The sequence below is a fragment of the Eptatretus burgeri genome, chromosome 17 (assembly GCF_056783735.1).
Source record: "Eptatretus burgeri isolate ZD-2024b chromosome 17, Ebu_testis_v1, whole genome shotgun sequence".
Taxonomy (NCBI): domain Eukaryota; kingdom Metazoa; phylum Chordata; class Myxini; order Myxiniformes; family Myxinidae; genus Eptatretus; species Eptatretus burgeri.
In genome coordinates, this window is record NC_140977.1 from 57,400,024 (window position 1) to 57,423,865 (window position 23,842).

At 46.8% G+C, this 23,842-nt stretch overlaps 1 protein-coding gene across 5 annotated transcripts in view; it reads right to left on the reverse strand.

Annotated features, from left to right (window-relative positions):
- LOC147010209 (neuron navigator 2-like) overlaps positions 1-23,842 on the reverse strand; it is a 74,949-nt gene that overhangs the window by 21,611 nt on the left and 29,496 nt on the right. For 3 of the 5 annotated variants that reach the window (XM_085860754.1, XM_085860753.1, XM_085860752.1), the window contains 22 exons: positions 22,307-22,387; positions 22,047-22,186; positions 14,831-15,722; positions 14,616-14,710; positions 14,345-14,438; positions 13,207-13,975; positions 12,770-12,969; positions 12,225-12,296; positions 11,220-11,364; positions 10,872-11,097; positions 10,260-10,600; positions 8,048-8,179; positions 7,754-7,947; positions 6,524-6,685; positions 6,212-6,369; positions 6,002-6,054; positions 5,425-5,448; positions 4,698-4,721; positions 3,240-3,314; positions 2,817-2,900; positions 1,426-1,531; positions 845-1,077 (listed from right to left, as the gene is read on the reverse strand). In XM_085860754.1, the coding sequence (XP_085716880.1) occupies positions 845-1,077; positions 1,426-1,531; positions 2,817-2,900; positions 3,240-3,314; positions 4,698-4,721; positions 5,425-5,448; positions 6,002-6,054; positions 6,212-6,369; positions 6,524-6,685; positions 7,754-7,947; positions 8,048-8,179; positions 10,260-10,600; positions 10,872-11,097; positions 11,220-11,364; positions 12,225-12,296; positions 12,770-12,969; positions 13,207-13,975; positions 14,345-14,438; positions 14,616-14,710; positions 14,831-15,722; positions 22,047-22,186; positions 22,307-22,317 (4,230 nt within the window). In that variant the 5' untranslated portion in view covers positions 22,318-22,387. The remainder of the gene's footprint in view (positions 1-844; positions 1,078-1,425; positions 1,532-2,816; positions 2,901-3,239; positions 3,315-4,697; positions 4,722-5,424; positions 5,449-6,001; positions 6,055-6,211; positions 6,370-6,523; positions 6,686-7,753; positions 7,948-8,047; positions 8,180-10,259; positions 10,601-10,871; positions 11,098-11,219; positions 11,365-12,224; positions 12,297-12,769; positions 12,970-13,206; positions 13,976-14,344; positions 14,439-14,615; positions 14,711-14,830; positions 15,723-22,046; positions 22,187-22,306; positions 22,388-23,842) is intronic. The other 2 variants (XM_085860755.1, XM_085860756.1) reach the window with 2 other exon arrangements.

The window sequence follows — 23,842 nt, forward strand, 5'->3', positions numbered from 1 at the left end:
TCCCCACTCACCCCTTCCACACTCGCTTTTTCCCCACTCACCCCTTCCCCACTCGCCCCTTCCACGCTCGCCCCTTCCCCACTCACCCCTTCAACACTCGCCCTTTCCCCACTCACCCCTTCCACGCTCGCCTTTTCCCCACTCACCCCTTCCCCACTCACCCTTCTACGCTCGTACCTTCCCCACTCACCCCTTCCACGCTCGCCCTTTCCCCACTCACCCCTTCCATGCTCGCCCTTTCCGCACTCACCCCTTCCACGCTCACCCCTTCCTCACTCACCCCTTCCATGCTCGCCCTTTCCGCACTCACCCCTTCCACGCTCACCCCTTCCCCACTCCACTCCACTCCACCCTCCCCTCTCTAAGAGCATCATCCTGAGCGAAGTCTTGTGGTTTCGATTTACGGCAGAGTACAGTACGAGTACGTAATATGTTTACCATCACCCACCTCGCTGTGTTGTAATAAATTTAAAAGGTAAAAGTCGTGCATTTTTGTTTACTTTAAACCGTATTTATTGTATTTACATGTTTATTTGAGTGTTAACATGCTTTATATAGATATTTACATGTTTACTTCAATAGTAATGTCTTTATTTATGGCTGCTGTCAATCTTCCTCGATATCTTCTCGAAGTCCAGGAACCAAACCCCCCTCTTCCCATTGGCCCTTGGTTTCCATGATCGTGGTTCCAATGATTGTGGAATTTTCCAGGAACCGAACCCTCACCCCCCCTCCCCCGCGATATTGGAGGGTATCCTGTGTAGATAACAGATGAATACATGTGTTTTACTCAGACCTGAAAAATGAAGACAACAACTCACACAATGAAAAGTAAATTATTTACCCAGCCTTTCTTCTTCTTTCGTGGGGCATCTCCATCAGCGACACTGATTTTGGGACTCATGCCTGGAACGACCGTCCCGGGTTGTCCGCCCGTCGTCCTTCCTGGTACTCCACCCACCATCTTTCCTGCCACTAACCCGCTTGCTTCCCCACTTGTCACTCCATTTCCTCCGATACTCGAACCACTCGTAATGCTGTCCGTTGAAGGCTGGCGGAGCAGGCCCAATGACTCGGCTGAAAGAGACGAGTACAATACTAAGCATTGCATTCCTTAATTTATTCGTCTTCCCATAATAATTTGTCTGAATCACTTTCTAAACGTTTGGCGTCTCATTATCTATGGTGTGTGCCTGTTGAACCCCAGCAATCAAAATCCGTATTTTATTGTGATGCCATGACATCCATCTTTGATGATGAACACACTCAAACCTCTGATCATGACTCGTAATGCCATATTTGAGGTGTAATTCTCTTTTGATTTGTCCAGTTAATGCCTGGCTGTATCTCCCTCTTACTGACCTTTTGTGTGTTTATCCGCAGTTGTAGTGTACCCCTCCTCCCCTTCAATCCCTCCCCGCTCACCGTGCGGTTCAGCAGACATCAGTACACCACTGAGAGCAGCTTGTGCAAGAGAGTTCTGTTGCTTTACCAACTCGATCGTCTGTCTCAGCTCCGATAGTTGAACATCCTAAAATGTACAGAGACGGAGGTTAAACAGAGAGACATACAGACAATATTAACTCGGTTGTCTTTAGCTTGGGCAATTTGAATAATGATGTTTCTCTTCTATCCAGGAAATAACATGGTGTCATCAGATCCTCCTTGAAGCTCTCTCTGTACACTGATTGTTTTCGCATGTTTTGTGATCTGATTAGATCAGTTTCCTTTTGTTGTTTATGGAGCCTTGTGGGGCCACAAAAGTAGGTCTAAACAAAGAATCATCCTAATGCAGCACTGCAGTAAACCACTTACTAGATTTAAGGCTGGCCCAAGGTACTGGTATACAGGCACACTTGAGGAAAGTTACCATGAACATTAAAAACATTAAGCCAGTTTCTTTCAGTCCATGATATAGGGTGAAGGCCTCCCTTAAATCCTATTTGGGGATGTTACACAATAAGAGCTACAGGATTTCTTCTTCTCATTATTATTATTACTTTGTATGCAGAACAAATCACTGCAGGAACATTACTTGCAGGGGGAGGGGGGTGCAGCAATGCTGCTGATACAGTGCCCTGTGTAGTGTGTAGGTTAGGGCTGACGATAACCCGCCTAATCTTCGTGAGGAACTTTCCGTAGAATATTAGAAATCCACCAACTAATGCCGGCAGATGGAACACCCAATTTAACGTCCATCCGAGGGACGGCACACACACACACACACACACACACACACACACACACACACACACACACACACACACACACACACACACACACACACACACACACACACACACACACACACACACACACACACACACACACACACACACACTCATTAATCACCCGACCTGTGAAACACCAGCACGACAGTTTCTAGTTGGGTCGGAATTCAAACCCAGACGAGACAGCTCAGAGGAGAGTGTGCATACCTCTAGGCTATGATGGCAGCCTTGTCTAAAATACTAAAATGATAGTAGAACATGATGTCAGGAATTGAATCCAATGGGACAGTTTGGAGGTCAGCAAAGTATCCATTCCTTGATCTTCTAGTGAACAAATTATTTTATCTGTTCCTTTCTCGAGCTCGTGGTTATGTCCACTTAGTGGGATTGCATACTCAGCTTTTTGATACGAGCTGAGCTTTCTTTCACCATAATAACAAGATGGTTATGAAACCGCGTGATTGACTGTTCAAGAAAGTACTCCAGAAAGTGACAGTGAAACTATTACCAGGTTACCAAAGTTCGCGCAGGAATTGTACACAATCGTTAAAAAATAAACCACTTGGAGCACAACCAAAGCCGGACCTTGTGCTGAGCCGTGAAGGCGAGGTCTTGCAGACGATAGGCCATGCTGTTGAGTGTCTCTTCAAAGACGCCGACAAGATGAGTCTGGTGTGGGGAAAAAAAAAGGACACATGTCAAACCATACGAAGACAAATTAAATAACAAAGCGAATGACTGGGGAGGAGTGTCAAGATCACCGCAGGATCAGCACATCAGTTTGTTAGTTTCGTCAGATCATGCATGTCCAATCTTTGGTCCAATATGAGGGTTTAGCAAGCATTGATCAGGCTGAAGAGAGCCAAGTGCATGAGACAGGGAATCAAAAGTGACATCATGTGCACATGAGGAATGGAAACATTGTGGTTATGATATGTGTACTGCGAATGATGAAAGGAGTCTGACGTGAGCACAGGCGGCGGAAACTTAATGGTTCAAAGAACACACGTTAGTGGAAAGTTGGCTGGTAAGGGCAGAAGCCTTATCATTGGACATGTCCAGCTTGCCCCGTAACTTCTGAACCTGGTGTGAGGGATGTGCGGAGTAACAGTAAAATGGGGTGGGTTGTGGGAAGAAAGGGTAGAGGGGGTAAGGATATGTTATAAAAGCGAGTGCGGCCACACCACACCACACATGATGAACTGACATGACAGCACTACCATAATGAATGAAGTGCCCTAAGACTTGTGAGGGCAAAGATGAGGTTGAAAAGTGCATTCCATACTGTCTGTCAATTTTTTTTCCCCAAATAATATCATAAAGAACAAATCAAAAAGGGCAATCGTAACAAGCTCATCACACAACATCTTCGATGTAAGGGATCGCTGGGTCACTCCTGAGAGATCGATCGGCTCTCTCCGTGCGGCGGGCTCGATCGAGCTGAACTGACCGGGGCTAATTAACAACAGCAACCTCATCACAACATGTGTTTTGACCATTGGTTGGACAAAAAATGTGACAAACCTGTGGATGAGAGATTGAGAGGATTCAGTTGGCTCGTCTCTATACTAGGTATACTGACATCTACTTGTGGTTCTTACATCGAGTACCCAAAGTGGTGAAATTCATCCACAAGGACGAACTACCGTTCAGGGCTTTACAGGAGAATGTTAAATAAATCATATCTTCACGCGAGTGATCAAACTACTTTGTTGTTATTTGCATCTCAGAACTGCAATGACTAAGTATCGCTTAATTGAGTCATAAATACCAAAAGTTGGAGTCTATGGAGTTGTGGAACATCGTGATGGTTTTGTCTTGCACAGCAATAGAGTCTTCACTCATCTCCATGAAGCCTGGTGTTGGCTTAGTGGTGAGGGTGGCGGCTTGGGATCCTAGGGTCCTGAGTTCAAGTCCCGTTGGCCGCTGAATTAAAATACACCAGGAGGTTGACTCAGCCTGTCATCCTTCCGAGGTCAGCAAAATGAGCACCAGTGATGGTAAGGGGGACACTGCATCAGCGGCATAGCCGCATCCCAACCAATGATACAACCAGCAGCCACAGGCTGCACTCGATCGAGAGAGACTCATCTCAATCTGACTCTGTGTACCTTCCAGATGCTTGGTGGCCCCAACAAGAACAATAAGGTCTTGTTCTGTTTGATTGTAAGATCATGGTCACACTCTGGACAGTCCCAAGTCTCTTATTCTTGTCATTGCAATGTCGGCGATGGAGGGAAGCCAGTCCAAGCCTGTTCAAGCTTGGAGAAGTCCACGTGACAATTATCGATTTATTATTACAAGGGGGGAAGCTGTTCTTCCATGGCAGTCAGTGAAGAAGATCGAGGCTTAGATAATGAGTGTTTGGGGATGATTCAAAAAAAACTGAAGAAAATGTACTTAAAGGCAGAAACAAAGAGAGATAACAGCAGTACATTAGAATCTAATCACGATGGAAATTCCTACCTCGATTTTGCCTTTCTCCTCGGGCTGGTGGAGGAACAGATAGGGAAGATGAGGAAGGGGAAGAGACCTCTCCTTAGAAATAGCGAAGCCAAAAAAACCCCAATAAGAAATGGCCAAGCCAACACTTTATGAATCACAGACAGCTGTGAATAGATGTCTGAAGTTTGAGGAGAGATGAGACAAGGCAGGGCTGAGGACATTGGAGAGGAGGAGATGCCACAGGGATGTGCGAAAGGTATTTACGATATCAAAGAGGATTGACAAAGTACGTGCAAATAGACTATTTGAGATGGTGGTGGTGGTGGTGGTGGTGGTGGTGGAGGAAGTGGGATGGGTTGTAAGGTCTAGGGAGTACAGCTTACAAATAGGAATGAAACATGAGCTGGTAACTGGGGTGAGACAGGAATAAGGAGAATAGATTTGTATTTGGGGTAGTTGTAAAGGAAGAGTGGTGTAACTAATGTGTGTCCCAGTGTGAGGTTCGGTTGCGGTGTGCGCTCGTACAGAATTGCCTTTTCTTTACGTCCCTGTCCCTGCTCTTCTTTGAGATTCACCGCAGTAAATATGTCTTTGTGCTCATTTATCTCAGCAATGATAACATGAGTGCAAGGCAAGCAAGGAGATAAGGAAGTGCCAGTAATACGCTGAGTGTACGAGGTTATTGAGTCATAAGAAAGAGCAAGAGTAAGAATGAGTCAGGGAATGAAAACCCATGTGTCGTTCTTACCTCACTCTGTCCTTTCTCTTCAGGCTGTAAAAGAGACAGACAGAGAAATGTAAAATAAAATGTAAAAATTATTTATTTATTCAAAAATTACAGAGTTTCGTACCGTTGTCTGTTGGGGGAATGAAACTTGAATTTAACCAAAATTTTAAGCATGGGTTCATCGGTAAGTCCTCGGCCCAAGAAAAAGAGTTGAAGATATCAGTGGAATTGTTCAAATGAAGAGCTAAAACGATTGGCAAAGATCTAAAGATAAACAGGTTTAGTCAATGTCAGTAATGATTGTTTTTAATGAAGCTATAAACTTCTTGATCAGGATTTCTATCGGTGTGTAATGAGCTTAAAACCGACGGTTTCACAATGGCACTTCCTCAAACAGATTCGTACTCATGCTCCGGTGAATGAACAATTCCTCATGAACCTTAATGGTCGCACAGTTTAGTACCGGAAGTTAAGTGGTTAAATCAAAGGAACAACCCGTAAATAATATAGATTGCTTGTACGTCTGACATGCAACTGCACTGACTCGTTTCAGCTTTCACAAACTGGGAAAACTGACTGTGGTGTCATCGATTCTCACCATGGAGAACACGGAAGAAGAACAGGAAGCAATGGAGAGGGAGGAACCATGAGCTGCGACAAGACGAAGATAAAGTGTAATTATTATCATTGTTCATGCTTCGGCTATAACACATCAGAACGTGATGTGATTTACTTTAAACACTTCATAAAAAGAGTTATGATCCTTATGATTATGACACCATTAACAAACGAGCAGCATGAGTCTCACCTGGGGGATGCATTTTGGGGACCATTTGTGGCTGTGCCTCCAAGGGGATGTTCAAAGAGCTGATGGAGAGTGAGCGTGGCCATTCGCATGATGGTTCTGAAGCGATGCTCACACTCATCCTGGCCGACTGTCGTGGAAGGGTCATGATGCCTTGGTCCCTAAAGAGAGGGTAGCATATGTCAGATGGCACAGACGTGCTCTGCGCTAATCGCTAATGAGTATCAACAATTTAGAAGAGCCTAGTCACTGAGGTGTGACCCATTCAGGCAAAAGGGCCAACTGCCAATTTCATTGGAAACTAGAATAACGTACCGTTCGCCGGACATCCGGTGGCCTTGAGAGGAGATCTGATCATTTCCTTGATCTCCGTCCACCTCGTTCAGGCCCAAAGAACTGGGCTCGGAGTGCAGGCTCGACGATAACGTGGAGAAGCTCGATATGTTTTCAAGTCGACTGGACTTGAGTAAAAAAGATCTAGTGGAAGGTAGATGCATAAGTGAGGAACCTTACAGCATGGGATGAATAACATGAGACCAGATTATTCACCAAAATCTCATGAACAGACACACGTGAGGGCAAAAAGGACATCGTAAACCAGTTTATTTGCACCCACAATTCTCAGTAATGACAAGTGACCTCCGACTTACGCAGTTGTTCAATCCCTGACTTTTGACCAAGCAATTTTAGGCATTACCTGGTCCTCTTCGACATATATGATCCCCTGTAAAATGTCTCAGGCATTTATCAAGCCAATTCACCGTGAGTGTATAATTAACTTCTTGACAAGACCAAGAAGGAATAAGAAAATAAAACATCTTTACAATGCTCCTTTCCTTGAAGATTTGCCTCTAAAACTACCCGTCCAATAGCATTCACCGTGCTGAAGTGCACTAAACTATAATATAAGCAGATTGGACAGACACGAGAACTTGGGAGCAAAGGTGTGATCAAATCGACAAAGGCACAGGAATCGGGAATAAAAGAGCGAATAGGAGTGCTGCACTCATTAGTTTGTGTGCAGCACATGCCGGCTGGAAGCATCGTTGCTCGGGAGCGCGGCTGTGCTGCTGATGCAGTGCTCCCTGAAGATTGGCGCAGGATTTTGTAATTTGTGCAGGGTGCCGGTGAAGACTCGCCTCCTCTTCGCGAAGGACACCGTGAGATGTTTTATCGTCCACTGACTAATGCCGGCAGATGGGATGCCCATCCTAAGGTCCATTTGAGGGATGGAACACACATCGATGCCTCACCCTTCCTATCGAACCCATGACGGCTCAAAGGTAAGGGCACTACCGCTGCACCGACTCGTCGGATATTCACAGTGTCGAAAGATAAAGAACTCGGCCGCACCAAGTCAAGCGAAATCGGTACAAGCTAAAAGAGATGCCGGAAAAACATAATTATTATTCCTTCTCCGTTAACGGTGTTATAAAGTCATCATGGATCTATGTACACTTCAATGACTACCACCCTTGCCCCCTTCTGACACCTTTTCCACAATCGATCCCTCTCTCGTTTCCCCCCCCCCCCACTTGTCAGCACCTGCGGGCTGGAGGTGACCCTTCCTCTGAACGACTTCTGGATGGGGGACGAGACAGTTCAGGCCTTCGAAAACTTCTTTCTGATAATCCTGGTTCCCGAGGCCCGAGTGCCAAGTGGCATGCCGTGCTTTCGCTTTCTGAAGCGAGGACTTTCTCTCTATCTGTTTGGTTGGCTGTCCGACGGGGCACAGACATCTATGGGATGAAAGAAACGAGGTAAGGAACTAAACTGAGTACATGAGTATGAAATGAGAGAAATTACAGTGGCACCATTTGTGCAATAACATTAAATTACCCTGTACTCTGGCATGGCCGTCACGGCATGGCTAACACGGCCTGATGCTTTGCCAGGCCTCGGAAGACTGCAGTAGAATAGCGTCTGCTGAGGAATTGGAGGGTCTTCTTCTTCCTCCCCCTCATCCTCCTCCTAGAGAGAGGAATAAATTGAGAGGTGAAGCGACAGGGAAAGCAATGATGTGATTGAAGATGACAACAATCGAGACATTATTTCATCATGGATGGCCAAAGTACGTGGGGAATGTACAAAGTGGCAAACCACAGAGGAAAAGCTAACTGGAGGTTTTGTCTTCCGACAATGGATCAAAGCAGGAATTTGATCACAGCTTGAACTTTGTTGCTCACTACGCAGGAGCTTGGAAAGGTCTGAATATGCCTTTCCAGGCAAGTGGGTTTGCACACCTGTACAATAAGCTCAGACAGACGCATTTCATTCTCCCTTTTGCCAGTGTCAATAAAGCCTGTTTGTAGGTGTGCATAGGCAATATGCACTTGTGACATTATTCGAAAGCAAGAGTCGGTAAAATCGAAGAGAGAAATTGTTCAACAACAGGTGACCATTTTCGTATTATATCCAGTGCCTTCAGAAAGTGTTCACACCCCTCGACTTTTTCATATGTTGTTATGTTACAGCCTTGAAATTTCCATAGAATTTTTCTATAAATTAATTAAAAACGAAAAGCTGAAATGTCTTGTGTCAATAAGTATTCAACCCCTTTGCTATGACACTCCAAATTGAGCTCAGGTGCATCCAATTACCTTAGATCATCCTTGAGATGTTTCGACAACTTGATTGGAGCCCACCTGTGGCCAATGATTTAAATAGAAACACACCTTTCTATCTAAGGTACCTAGAGCGTTGAAGGTTCCCAAGAGCACAGTGAGCTCCATCATTAGGAAATAGAAAGAAATTGGAACTACCCAGACTCTTCCTAGAGCCGGCCATCTGACCAAACTGAGCAACCGTGCAAGAAGGACTTTTGGTCAGGGAGGTCAGGGACCAAGAATTTCGTCAGGGAGGTCACCAAAACCCAATGACCACTCTGACAGAACTACGGAGTTCCTTTGCTGAGATGGGAGAACCTGCCGGAAGGAAAACAATCACTGCAGCACTTCACAAGTCTAGGCTTTATGGAAGAATGGCCAGCCGGAAGCAATTCCTGAGGAAAAGGGCACATGACAGCACACCTGGAGTTTGCAAAGAGGAACGTGAAAGACTGAGAGCACGAGGCAAAGTATTCTGTGGTCTGATGAGACGAGAATTGAACTCTTTGGCCTTAATGCAAAGCGAGACGTCTGGCAGAAACCGAGCACACCTCATCACCCATCTAACACCATCCTTATCATGAAGCATGGTGGTGGCAGCATCGTGCTATGTGGATGCTTTTCAGCGGCAAGGACTGGGAGACTTGTAATGAGAGAGAGAACAATGAATGGAGCCAAATACAGGTAAATCCTTGAGGAGAACCTGCTTCAGAGTGCAAAAGACCTTAAACTGCGGCAAAGATTGACGTTCCAACGGGCCAATGACCCAAAGCATACAGACAAAGCAACACTGGAATGGCTTTAGAACAAGAATGTGAAAGACCTTGAGTGGCCTAGGCAAATCCCAGACTTGAATCTCATTGAGAATCTGAGGAAAGACTTGAACATCGCTGTTCACCGACGCTCCCAATCCAACTTGACAGAGCTTGAGCAAATCTGCAAGGAAGAATGGGAGAAAATCCCCAAATCCAGATGTCCAAGGCAGATCCAGACATACCCAAGAACACTCGAAGCTGTAATCACTGCCAAAGGCGCATATACAACGTATTGACTCAGGGGGTTGAATACTTATTTCTGCATTTCATTTTCAATACATTTGTAAAAATTTCTAAAAACATGTTTTCACTTTGTCATTATGGAGTATTTTGTGTAGATCGGGGACAAAAAATTTAAATCTAATCCATTTTAAATCCAAGCTGTAACACAACAACATGTGGAAAAGTCGAGGGGTGTGTATACTTTCTGAAGGGAGTGTACATGTAAAGGTAAATAAAGAAAAAAGGAGAAAGATATGAAGAATATGTGGGGAACAGGATGGGAAAAGAGGATGTCAGGAAGAGGGAAGGAAGTTATATGAACAGAGAATGTATGGGACATGAGAGGTAGAGAAATGAAAGCAAACACGTGGTCGAGAGGTCAGGTGTAACTGAGGTAAATGAACCCACATTATGGAGTGGAACGTTGAGGGCAGAGGATCTCCTTCCAGTACGTCCAGGACCACCTCGCAAACGTGGCGTCTTGCCCAAAGTGGCAGACTCTGCCGAAACACCGGTCCCTCGACTTCCCCCGGCACCATGCAATGCCTCCCCAAAGCCCAGGGATCCTCCGATCCTCCGAATGCCAAATGCGGTGGAGTTAGTGGGGGTGGTAGGGCGCGACATAGTTGGTATGATAGGGGAATTGGAGTAGTGATCTTTCCCATCACCATCCGAAGAGGCGCGGAGCAAAGGAGGTGGAATATGGGCTGGTGGCTGAAGTTCTGAGACTTTAGCGTCATCTGTTTTTGCTGGAGTCAAGAGTAGGAAAAGCAAAGGTAAGCCTTGATTTATTATTTTTTTTAACCAAAAAAAAAAAACAATACACAAACCAGATAAATGATGTGAAGAATAGGGTAAAATGGTGTAGTGTGCTGTTCTGTTAAACAAGGTGCAGTACACCATGAACTGTGGCTTCAGCATGAGGATCACCACTAATCACGGTGATGGTTCAGGTTTAAACATCTCCAGAACCAGCCTAACATGTCATCCTAGCCTGAATGTCCAGTTTCATAATAGTACCTGAAGCCCTCAGTGCTGAAGATCTTTGTCCTTTTCTCCGACTTCCCATGAAGGACGTCCCTCCCTGGTGAGAAAGAGCATCCCTCGATCCCCCCTGTGGTCGGAGAGGTTGCCGAGCAAGAGGGAAGACCGGCTCGGACACAGTGTCATCGTGGCGACGAGGAAGACTCTGGCACCACAACTGGCCATCACCATAGCAACTGCTTTCTTCTCCATCTTCCTGGGGCTGAGGTGGACAGTTGGGGTGAAGGAAATAATCCAGATGCAGAAGAAGAGAGTAGAAGATAAAAACGAACAAGAAAAAGGTCTCAGAGATGAAAGGCTACGGAGTGGAGACAAGCATCGTACAGGGGAGGCGAGGGACAGTGGAAGAAGTTTGCTGGGGGTGTGTGTCAAAGAGCCGATAGAGGAGCTTGTGTTGAGCTCATCTGTGCTCAGATTCTCGATGGTGTCACTGATGGAACTGCTGCTACTTCCTGGACTGTCATCCCAGCTGCACACACAGCAATCGACTTTACAAGGAAACAGTACAGCATACCTGTATTTATGCACATGGCAATCGACTTTACAAGGAAAAAACAGCACACCTGTGTGTGGTTATATTTTTAGCCATGCACAAAATTTCCCATTTTCCCACTAAATTATTGCAAGAAAAACTTTTGATTATCTTTAGTAAATATGAACAGACACACTTAAAGGGGTTTTTAAAACACACATGACTAGGTAAACACCCTGCCTAACGTTGACAGCAAACTGAATCTCAGTTAAGAAGTCCAAACCTTGCTTTTTGGTACCTTTGGCAGTCTTTTTGAAAAATAATCACTCATTGCCTCCACCACCTAAGGTGGACGGAGGTCAAGTTTTCACCTGGTTGTTTGTCTGTCAGTGAGCACGATATCTCAAAAAGTTATGTACGGATTCGTACAAAACTTGGTGAATGAGTGGGGTAAGTGGCAAGAACAAGCTGATTAGATTTTGGTTCAGGTCCGGATGCAGATCCGGCCTATCAGTGGGATACAAAACGTAACCTGTTCAACCTGGTGGAGGTATGCACCCTCGTGAGTGCCCTTCTAGTTCCTGATATATTTAATACATATTTACGATGATTTGTAAATTTATTACAGTGTAACTTCTCAGTGTACAATTTTCACACACTGATGTACCATCACATGCTCGCAAAGTTTTGCATAGAAATGTCAGAGTTTTTGTAGAGGGAGGAAGACTGTTGAACACAAATGTGAACGCACACGCACACACACGGCACATATGACACACATGCTGGATGTAACAGCCGGTGTAGACTCGGTACGTCCACCGAATGTGAATCACAAATAAAAACGAACACACACTCACCTGTTCATATTGTTCTCTCGATAAGCAGGTGGCCTGCGTGGTGCCTTGGATGATAAACTGAGGTTTAAGTACCTGGTGAAAGTGAACAAAACCACAGCTATACAGTACTGTACATCACTGCTTTTGTTGAACTTATGAATTCCTTCATTACATTGATTAGTGCGTCATTGGATGGTTTATCGACGAGGGATAAATATTAAATAAGGATCTCAGTGGATCAGAGAGATCTTAATTTAAATGTCTCATGTAAGTCTCAAGCCAATTCACCGTGGGTGCACCGTTTCTGAATATTTACAAGTCGTGTTTATCATTTCATCGTGCACGTTGTGCAGCAAAAAAAGGTTACGAGATGATCAACAACACCTGTTCTTTGAATTAACTTTTGATGATCACATCGATTTGGGTTTCTTCAAGTAATTTTTGTGAAGGACATTGTGTTCCAGCAACTCTTTTGTCCAATCCAAAATAATTCTGAACTTGCCAGTTGCATCATGCATATTTCACGATCTGTGGAATAGAAAGAGTGAAGCAAACAGTCAAGTCACCCTTTTCTGCGCAAACATTTTCCGAGCACGTCGCCATCGCTGGCGTATCCTCCGATGTCTCCGTCGGTCGTTCTTTCTCGGTCTCCTCCCCTCTCGGGACCATGACCCCGACTTCGATTTCCTTTACACCAACTACCCTCCATTTCCATCCTCAGCTCCACTTGAGATGAGTGGTGAGAGGGACTTGGTCGCCCGATTGGCTGTAACAGGAAGGGAACAAATGATGGGTTAAAGAGAAAAAGCAGGCAGGAGTTTTGGTTGTGGTGATAGGGTTTTAGGGTGAGGTGGAGGGGGTTGGGGGTCAAGGTTGTGGCTATAAAGTCGAGCTTGTGGTTAAAAGTTTGGGGGAAAGAGAGTCTGGAATGGGAATACAAGATGAGAAAGAGAAGAGCTCAAGTTAAAGCTACATCTCTAACTGTAATAAATCCTTCACCAACCTGCACGGCCTTCCGTGACTCGGACTTCAAAAAGCGGGAAACCTTTGGCACGAGCTCCGAAACAGCCTCGGAATCTCCTTCAGTAATCTCCCCATCCACTCTCCGTTCTCCGTCTGTCCCAGTATTTCTCAACTCCTCTCCAACCTTCCTCATCCCTTCCCTCACCGATCCCTTTGACCACTCTTGTCCGGTTCCCATCAACCCTTCTCGCAAAAAGGTTCTCCCTAAACATCCCCTTCCAATCTCCCCGGGAGCCCCCTTTATCCTCTTACTGTCAATTAGTCTCAATCCCTGTCCTTCGTCTTCACGCTGCCTCTCACCCATATCTACCCTCATTCCCTCACCTCCAGCCTTTTTCATCCTTCCATGGCTGGCTAACCTCATCTTCTCAATCCCAGTTCCCTTTCCTCTCTCCCCCCCAGAAATCTTCATTCCCTCATCCCCAGTCTTGATTCCCTCTTCTCCTGGTCTTTTGATCCCAATTCTTCTCATCGCCTCTCTATCAGCCCCCTTCGCCGTCTCCCCTACGTATGCCTTCATTCTCTCACTCCCAGATGCCCTCAGCCCGAGACCCTTCAACCTTTCTCCCCTAATTCCTCGAACCCTCTCTCCCTTAATCCCATCTCGCCCAGCTCCCTTAGCACCGTCACTCCTTAGTCCCTCTCCCCCTGCCCCTACCCATGTACAGCCTGTGAGGCCCGTCCATGAAAGGGATGAACCTGCGTGGTTTAAATCCACAGTTTTCTCTTCACTCTCTCTCTCAAAGGAACTGAATGGGTGGAGCAGAGAGGAAGATGGATTACAACAAACCCACATCATCACAAGCAAGAAAAATTACAAAAGCTTAAAAGTGTTTCAAGAACAAATACCAAAACATATTGATTACATAACCAAGCCACAGTTGACTACTTGAGTTCAACAGGGAATCCGTATCATGTGATGTTTCGGGTCGGTGCCACGAGTGTGATGGATGTTGTATGAGTTCAGGTACAATTCCCATATTCTTATTAATAGTTTCCATTGTTCCAACTAAATGTGTATGTTTCTTGTGATCAACTCAAAGTGGTAGTTCATGTACAGAAACATCGTTGTTTTGTGTGTTGTGTCTTGAGTACAGTGAGCCACGGCGAACACTCACAGCTGTGGATTTCGCAAGCCGGGCAACGATCCCTCCAAGCCTTGTGGCTCAGGCACGAGCTTGCTCTTCCTCACCAACCGTCCTTCACCATACCCTGTACCAAAAATGTACTTCTTAGCAACAGCTCTTGCTACCCAATGACTTGCACATGGTTATACAGAGAGCACGAATGCAGGGAAACAAGCACACAGTTCAGTCACCCATCTCTACAACCCATCATGTGGCATCAGGGCACCGGGAGGTATTGCAAAGCCATGACTAGGCAGCTGACCTGTACTCAGTCGATGTTGATTCTCAGTTGCTTTGACTGTTTCTCTAGCCTCTTCAGAAGGAGAGTTTCCAACTTGCTCATTATCGCTTGGACCACTGCAAAAGAAAGGAAAAGCAATCAAATGAGACATGGACTATGTGAACATAAGTTAATGGTTACATAAGACTTTCTCTTTAGGATTGAGAATCTGCAGCCACTTCCTGCGATGAGCTTACCGGTACATGAAAGGTGCAACAGTAGCCATGTTCCTGTGTCCATCTCGTCCCGCTGTTCGCGGAAGGCTAACACCTCCCAGTCCGAGAGCTGGCGTTTGGGTTGTGCTCGTCGTCATGGCAATGCCATTCCCAGAATTGTCACCTCCGGGTAAATCATGACCCAGAACATCACAGTCAGAAACATTACGGTTTGGTAGTTCACGACCAGAAATGTTTCCCCCCTCTGCCGAACCCAGACTGCTGTTACTGGAGTGTCTGGAGTCTCCTTGAGCCTTTCTAAGTGATCGTGGGACACGGGTTCCTTGAGATTTAAGGCCTGGTTTTGGGATGCCAGAGCATGCCCGGGTAGCAGAGCGACCAGAACTAGGCCCGATGACAAGCCGAGTGTCAGAAATATCCAAAGCTGAACTGTCCCTATTCCCATCTTTGTCTCCATCCACATCTTTGTCTTTCTCATTTTGCTTCAGCATCCTTGCAGAACCCCCAAGTGTTGAACGCCTCTGTCCAGGGTTGGGACTCGGGGGTTTTGAATGGGATGTAGCTCTCCCAACTTCTCCTCCAGTACTTGTTCCCCCAGCCCCACCGGGTCTAACTGCAGGTGCACCACATCTCGTCCTTCCGGTCGGCTTGGTTCCCCCTGTGCGTACCTTTCCATGCTGAGGACGGCGTAGCCCCGACTCCCCTTCACTTTCTCTTGCTCGATCGACAGTCGATGTGCGATGGGCAGAAGTCTGAGCATTTGGCAGAGAGGGCAATGTGCTAGGAAAAGTTGGGAGCGCGCTGGACCCCGTGGAATTCGCCACTGCTTGCTCACGGGTTTGCAAGGTGCGACCACCATGAAGCTGGTGAGGGTGAGAGGCATTGGCGGTTGGTTGAACGTTGTCTGAGAGATCTGGAATGGGTAGCATGGGAAATATGGTAAATTACAGTTTAAAAAATGATGGTTGAAGACTCAACCTCTATATTTCAAGCACATATGGAATACGTTTATTAGAATTTCGCAAGGATTCAAAAACTGAACAAAACTCGTGAAACTTAATCACCCCCAACTGAGAGGATTGAGTTCACCCCCAACTGAGAGGATTGGGGGGGGTTAAATGAGTTCAAGGAAGATGCCTTAGCCTGCAGCAGTGTTTTTGAGTTGTTAAAGATTTGGAAGTCTGTGATGTTGGAATGTGCCCCACTTTACTTTCCCAACCAGACTCGGTGGTGCAATGCTTAGAGAGTGTACATTCTGAATATGGAAGGTCGGCAGTTAAAAACCAGGCCGAGTCATATGAAAGACTTAAAACGTGGTACGTGCTGCTTCCTTGCTTGGCGTTCAGCATTCCTGAAGAAATGCCCTGCTGAGTGTGGTGAGCAAGACAGCGCCATTGTTGTGACGTCGTTGGTACCCAGAGTATCACGGGAAGTGACAGCACTTCCCCCAAGCTCAGTGGCTGTATTTGTCTCGTAAGTATGTCCATGTGTGTATGAGTGGCAGCTCCATTACAAGCCTGAGACCTTGTATGAAATAAAAAGTCATGGATTTGGAATCGGCAAAGTATGTTTTTCCTCCGAGTGGAAGGTCACGGAATTATATTACAAAGGTGCAAAAACTGATCCCCCCAACTACAGACTAATTAGCTTACTTGCAATCATCAGCAAGGTTATGGAATTCATCATCGCAGTTGAAGTATTCCTTTTCTCCAACAGCCTCATCTCAGAATATCAATTCAGATTCTCTCTGTCTCTCTGTCTCTCTGTCTGTCTCTCTCTCTCCCTCCAAAAGGACAGTCTCCCTCCAAAAGGACCACAAACCCATCCATCTACTTTCTCAACAACCCTCTCGTGGAGGTTCAGTCACTCAAACTCTTGGGTCTCACTCTCAGCCATGATCTCTCTTTGGCAAACCACATTTCAAAATTGGCCAAGAAAGCCAGATGCCTGCTGGGCATCTTCCATCATGAAAAAGTCCTTTCTTTACACACCTGAACTCTTATCCACCGACAAGGCTTTCATCCATAGCTTGATGGAGTGCAGCTCTCCCCTCTGGGCTGGCGCCCCTGCCTCACGTCTTGTTCAGCTTGACGCTGTAGAAACCAAGGCTTTCAAGATCATTGGAATCTCTTGCGATGAAGCTGAGTCTATGGGTCTATCAATTTGCCCTCGCCAACAGGCTGGTGGTCTTTCTGTCTTCTACCACCTTCTTTTTGCACCCTCTGCTCTCTTCATGCTTTGTTCCCCCCATGAGGTATCTTCAGGACGCACGTGGTCCACCCGCAACTACCTCCAGTGAAACTGCCTAAAGCCAGAACCACTGCTTACCTCCACTCATTTATTCCTCTTTCTTCCCACCTGTGGAACCACCTTCCATGCTCTCTTCAATCTCATTATTCCCTCCAGGTCTTCAAGACAGATGTTCACCACAATCTCAAGTCATCCCCCATCCAAAACCATGATATTTTCCACACCCGTTAAACCATCCCCACTCCTTCCAAAATTTTGCTTGTGTATACATCTTGTTCACACCTTGCGTTCTCCTTTCTCCTGCTGTTCCCTTTGTTATGTTGTGTCCTGATCAGTTCTGTGTGACAGCGCTCTTCCACGAGCCAAGACGATGTATAAAAAGGTGTGGATTCATGCAAGCCATTTTGGGTTTGGTGATGAATGAAGAGTGCACCGATGAGCAATTTTATAAGGAAGTGCTCACATTGAGTGTACTTTAAAGGCCAAATAAACTTTCTCATTGCGATAGTTTTTCAACCTTCATTCAAATTAACAGTCTTTAAAATTCTCAATTTCCCCTCGCCTATGAATGTAAGGAACATACACGTTGACACATTTGATGAGCTATGTTCACATATTAATTATTGTGACCCTGATCTCAAACGGTTATCAATGAAGCAAAGGAAAGTAACTTTACTTATTGCATTGCATTAGAAATTAAAGATTTCACCATATGTGGTGGCATTATGGTTATAGCAACCGCTCATAGTCTGGGAGGTGGGTGGTTTGATTACGATCTTGGCTGAGTTGTACCAAAAGACGAGACAATGCTTCATCGCTTGACGATCGGCATGTAGGGGATAGAACACGGACAAACCCCATTCGATGGCATCTCTTGGATAAACCCGTGGGCTGGTACCCAACGTGCTCTGGGAAGTTACTTGCCCCAAGGTCAATGGATGTTCTGGTCTCATGTTACAAAACTGAAGTCGAAGTCGTGTGTGTGTGTGTGTGTGTGTGTGTGTGTGTGTGTGTGTGTGTGTGTGTGTGTGTGTGTGTGTGTGTGTGTGTACACGTATATGTAATAGAATTGTGAGGAACATAAATGAAAAAAACGGGATGTGTTTGTGTATGTGATCTCTTCTATGATCCTTCGGTCCCATACAATATATATTAAAAATATAGTTTTTTAAAAATCCTTTCGGTAAATCTGTAGTGGCCAAATTAGCACATTTTGAAACCTCACCACTTGTGTCCACCTTTGTGTTCTTGCAAGAGCCAAGCAACAACAAAAACCAACGATTGGTATCATTTGGGTGATTTCACGATGGCCACTGCTACTCACACATCACTCGAACACAGTTCCTGGTAAAGCTGAAGGACAATGTAATCTCTACATTTGGTGGTATCTCCTTTTGTTTCTTTTAAACTCTTACAATCAGATGTAATAATCATTTGAAAAGCCTTGTAGGGCCTTTGAGAGAATGATCTCAAAGGTTGTAGGGCCTTTGAGAGCCCTTAAAGATCAATGACAGTGAACATTTGGTGGAGTAGTAATCCTTACACTCGACCTGTAACCTGGCTAAAGGTGTGCTCTTATGATCTTGAACAACACACTCGAGACGAGACAAGTTGGTTTAGCATTCTCTCAAAGGATAGTGTGATCTCGGGCATTTTAAATCTTGTCAGATAATTATTTCCATTTTGGTCTTGAGTGGGAGGAAGTGATAAAGAGAGGGAGAGGGAGAGGGAGAAGGAGAGGGACAGAGAGGGACAGAGGGAGAGAGAGGGACAGAGGGAGAGAGAGGGACAGAGAGAGAGAGGGACAGAGAGAGAGAGGGACAGAGAGAGAGGGACAGAGAGAGAGAGAGGAACAGAGAGAGAGAGGGACAGAGAGAGAGGGAGAGAGAGAGAGGGACAGAGAGAGAGAGGGACAGAGAGAGAGGGACAGAGAGAGAGAGGGACAGAGAGAGAGAGGGACAGAGAGAGAGAGGGACAGAGAGAGAGGGACAGAGAGAGAGGGACAGAGAGAGAGGGACAGAGAGAGAGGGACAGAGAGAGAGAGGGACAGAGAGAGAGAGACAGAGAGAGAGAGAGGGACAGAGAGAGAGAGAGAGACAGAGAGAGAGAGAGGAAAAGAGAGAGAGAGAGAGAGAGAGGGACAGAGAGAGAGAGGGACAGAGAGAGAGAGGGACAGAGAGAGAGAGGGACAGAGAGAGAGAGGGACAGAGAGAGAGAGAGGGACAGAGAGAGAGAGGGACAGAGAGAGAGGGACAGAGAGAGAGGGACAGAGAGAGAGGGACAGAGAAAGAGAGACAGAGAGAGAGAGGGACAGAGAGAGAGAGAGGGACAGAGAGAGAGAGGGACAGAGAGAGAGGGACAGAGGGACAGAGAGAGAGGGACAGAGAGAGAGGGACATAGAGAGAGAGGGACAGAGAGAGAGAGGGACAGAGAGAGAGGGCCAGAGAGAGAGGGACAGAGAGAGAGGGACACAGAGAGAGGGACAGAGAGAGAGAGGGACAGAGAGAGAGGGACAGAGAGAGAGAGGGACAGAGAGAGAGAGAGGGACAGAGAGAGAGAGAGGGACAGAGAGAGAGAGGGACAGAGAGAGAGAGGGACAGAGAGAGACAGAGAGACAGAGAGACAGAGAGACAGAGGGACAGAGATAGAGGGACAGAGAGAGAGGGACAGAGAGAGAGGGACAGAGAGAGAGAGGGAGAGAGAGAGAGGGACAGAGAGAGAGAGAGGGACAGAGAGAGAGAGGGACAGAGAGAGAGGGACAGAGAGAGAGGGACAGAGAGAGAGGGACAGAGAGAGAGGGACAGAGAGAGAGGGACAGAGAGAGAGGGACAGAGAGAGAGAGGGACAGAGAGAGAGAGGGACAGAGAGAGAGGGACAGAGAGAGAGGGACAGAGAGAGTGAGAGTGACAGAGAGAGTGAGAGGGACAGAGAGAGAGAGGGACAGAGAGGGAGAGGGACACAGAGAGAGAGGGACAGAGAGAGAGGGACAGAGAGAGAGAGAGGGACAGAGAGAGAGGGACAGAGAGAGAGGGACAGAGAGAGAGGGACAGAGAGAGAGGGACAGAGAGAGAGGGACAGAGAGAGAGGGACAGAGAGAGAGAGGGACAGAGAGAGAGGGACAGAGAGAGAGGGACAGAGAGAGAGGGACAGAGAGAGTGAGAGGGACAGAGAGAGAGAGGGACAGAGAGAGAGAGGGACACAGAGAGAGAGGGACAGAGAGAGAGAGGGACACAGAGAGAGAGGGACACAGAGAGAGAGAGGGACACACAGAGAGAGAGAGGGACACAGAGAGAGAGAGGGACACAGAGAGAGAGGGACACAGAGAGAGAGAGGGACACAGAGAGAGAGAGGGACACAGAGAGAGAGGGACACAGAGAGAGAGGGACAGAGAGAGAGAGGGACACAGAGAGAGAGGGACACAGAGAGAGAGAGGGACACAGAGAGAGAGAGAGACACAGAGAGAGAGGGACACAGAGAGAGAGAGGGACACAGAGAGAGAGGGACACAGAGAGAGAGGGACACAGAGAGAGAGGGACACAGAGAGAGAGAGGGACAGAGAGAGAGAGGGACACAGAGAGAGAGGGACACAGAGAGAGAGAGGGACACAGAGAGAGAGAGAGGGACACAGAGAGAGAGAGGGACACGGAGAGAGAGAGGGACACAGAGAGAGAGAGGGACACAGAGAGAGAGGGACACAGAGAGAGAGAGGGACACAGAGAGAGAGAGAGGGACACAGAGAGAGAGAGGGACACAGAGAGAGAGGGACACAGAGAGAGGGACACAGAGAGAGAGAGACACAGAGAGAGAGAGAGGGACACAGAGAGAGAGAGAGACACAGAGAGAGAGAGGGACACAGAGAGAGAGAGGGACACAGAGAGAGAGAGAGGGACACAGAGAGAGAGAGACACAGAGAGAGAGACACAGAGAGAGAGGGACACAGAGAGAGAGAGGGACACAGAGAGAGAGAGAGGGACACAGAGAGAGAGGGACACAGAGAGAGAGAGGGACACAGAGAGAGAGGGACACAGAGAGAGAGGGACACAGAGAGAGAGACACAGAGAGAGAGAGGGACACAGAGAGAGAGAGGGACACAGAGAGAGAGAGGGACACAGAGAGAGAGAGGGACACAGAGAGAGAGGGACAGAGAGAGAGGGACACAGAGAGAGAGAGGGAGAGACACAGAGAGAGAGAGAGGTACACAGAGAGAGAGAGAGAGGGACACAGAGAGAGAGAGAGGGACACAGAGAGAGAGAGGGACACAGAGAGAGAGGGACACAGAGAGAGAGAGGGACACAGAGAGAGAGGGACACAGAGAGAGAGGGACACAGAGAGAGAGAGAGGGACACAGAGTGAGGGACACAGAGAGAGGGACACAGAGAGAGAGAGGGACAGAGAGAGAGAGGGACAGAGAGAGAGAGGGACAGAGAGAGAGAGGGACAGAGAGAGAGAGGGACAGAGAGAGAGGGACAGAGAGAGAGAAAGGGACAGAGAGAGAGAGGGACAGAGACAGAGAGAGGGACAGAGACAGAGAGAGGGACAGAGACAGAGAGAGAGGGACAGAGACAGAGAGAGAGGGACAGAGATAGAGAGAGAGGGACAGAGACAGAGAGAGAGGGACAGAGACAGAGAGAGAGGGACAGAGACAGAGAGAGAGGGACAGAGACAGAGACAGAGACAGAGACAGAGACAGAGACAGAGACAGAGACAGAGACAGAGACAGAGACAGAGACAGAGACAGAGACAGAGACAGAGAGAGAGAGAGAGAGAGAGAGAGAGAGAGAGAGAGAGAGAGAGAGAGAGAGAGAGAGAGAGAGAGAGAAAGAAAGCTATTCATGTTTACATAATACTTTCACAATGAAAGGCAATGTGGTTATTATTATTATTATTATTATTATTATTAGTTTTTCATTTATTTGTTACAGTTTCTCAACATCAAGGTTATAACGATGGACATCACGAAGATACATATGAAAAGTTTAAAAACTACCTTCAGATGTATTCAAACTGTAAAACGACTGTTGAACTCCCTCAAAACTGTGGAAGCTTCTACTTCTTCGGTTCAAGGAGCACGGAGGATGTAGTCGGCTGTCACTCACCGCGACTCCCCGCATGGAGGGAGCCGGGAGCCTGAGGGAAGGATACTTTTTGAGTTACAAGGTACATGGTGCAAGGAGTTGAGAACAAGGAATGTGTGAATCTGAAAGGTAAGAGTTGGAGTGGGTTCAAAGGTCATAGACAATCACATACCTGGAAGTCATTCTGGCTTGTAATCACCACTGTGTTTCAGTTCTTCCAAACTAACACCATCCCAGATTAGCATCCCATGTCCTGTTAAATATGAGAAAGTACACGGCTATCAGATGGAATCATTCCCAAGGTTGCACATACACGGGTCAGGGGGCTCCACTCACAAACCTCTCACTGCTCATGCCCCCTTTTTCTCTACATGTTTAGATACCCAATCAAGGCTCATGGAAGAACAAGGTGATGGAGAATAAAATGGTAACTGTGACAGTGGGGAGGTGGAGAAACAATCGGACACAAACAAGCAAGTGGATTAGTGGAGAAGGAGATAAGGATAGTAACAGGCAAATAAGTATGTGTGGTGGGAGGGAATGTAGAGGGAGAGGGGGGGGGGTTATCAGAGGGAGAAAATATCACAAATAAGACACCATGACATAGTGTTTAGTCCACAGGCACCTCCATTCTAAGTCCACACAAAGCTGTACCTTACTACACAGGTGCCTCCATCCCAAATCCACACAAGCCTATACCTTATCACACAGGTGCCTCCATCCCAAATCCACACAAACCTATACCTGACGACACAGGCACCTCCATCCCAAATTCACACAAACCTATACCTTATCACACAGGTGTCTCCATCCCAAATCCACACAAGCCTATACCTTATCACACAGGTGCCTCCATCCCAAATCCACACAAACCTATACCTGACGACACAGGCACCTCCATCCCAAATTCACACAAACCTATACCTTATCACACAGGTGCCTCCATCCCAAGTCCACACAAACCTATACCTTATCACACAGGTGCCTCCATCTAAAATCCACACAAACCTATACCTTACAACACAGGTGCCTCCATCCCAAGTCCACACAAACCTATACCTTACAACACAGGTGCCTCCATCCAAAATCCACACAAACCTATACCTTACAACACAGGCGCCTCCATCCCAAGTCCACACAAACCTATACCTTATCACACAGGTGCCTCCATCTAAAATCCACACAAACCTATACCTGACGACACAGGCACCTCCATCCCAAATTCACACAAACCTATACCTTATCACACAGGTGCCTCCATCCCAAATCCACACAAACCTATACCTTACAACACAGGTGCCTCCATCCCAAGTCCACACAAACCTATACCTTATCACACAGGTGCCTCCATCTAAAATCCACACAAACCTATACCTTACAACACAGGCGCCTCCATCCCAAGTCCACACAAACCTACACCTTATCACACAGGTGCCTCCATCTAAAATCCACACAAACCTATACCTGACGACACAGGCACCTCCATCCCAAATTCACACAAACCTATACCTTATCACACAGGTGCCTCCATCCCAAATCCACACAAACCTATACCTTACAACACAGGTGCCTCCATCCCAAGTCCACACAAACCTATACCTTATCACACAGGTGCCTCCATCTAAAATCCACACAAACCCTATACCTTACAACACAGGCGCCTCCATCCCAAGTCCACACAAACCTAGACCTTACTAAACGGGTCCTT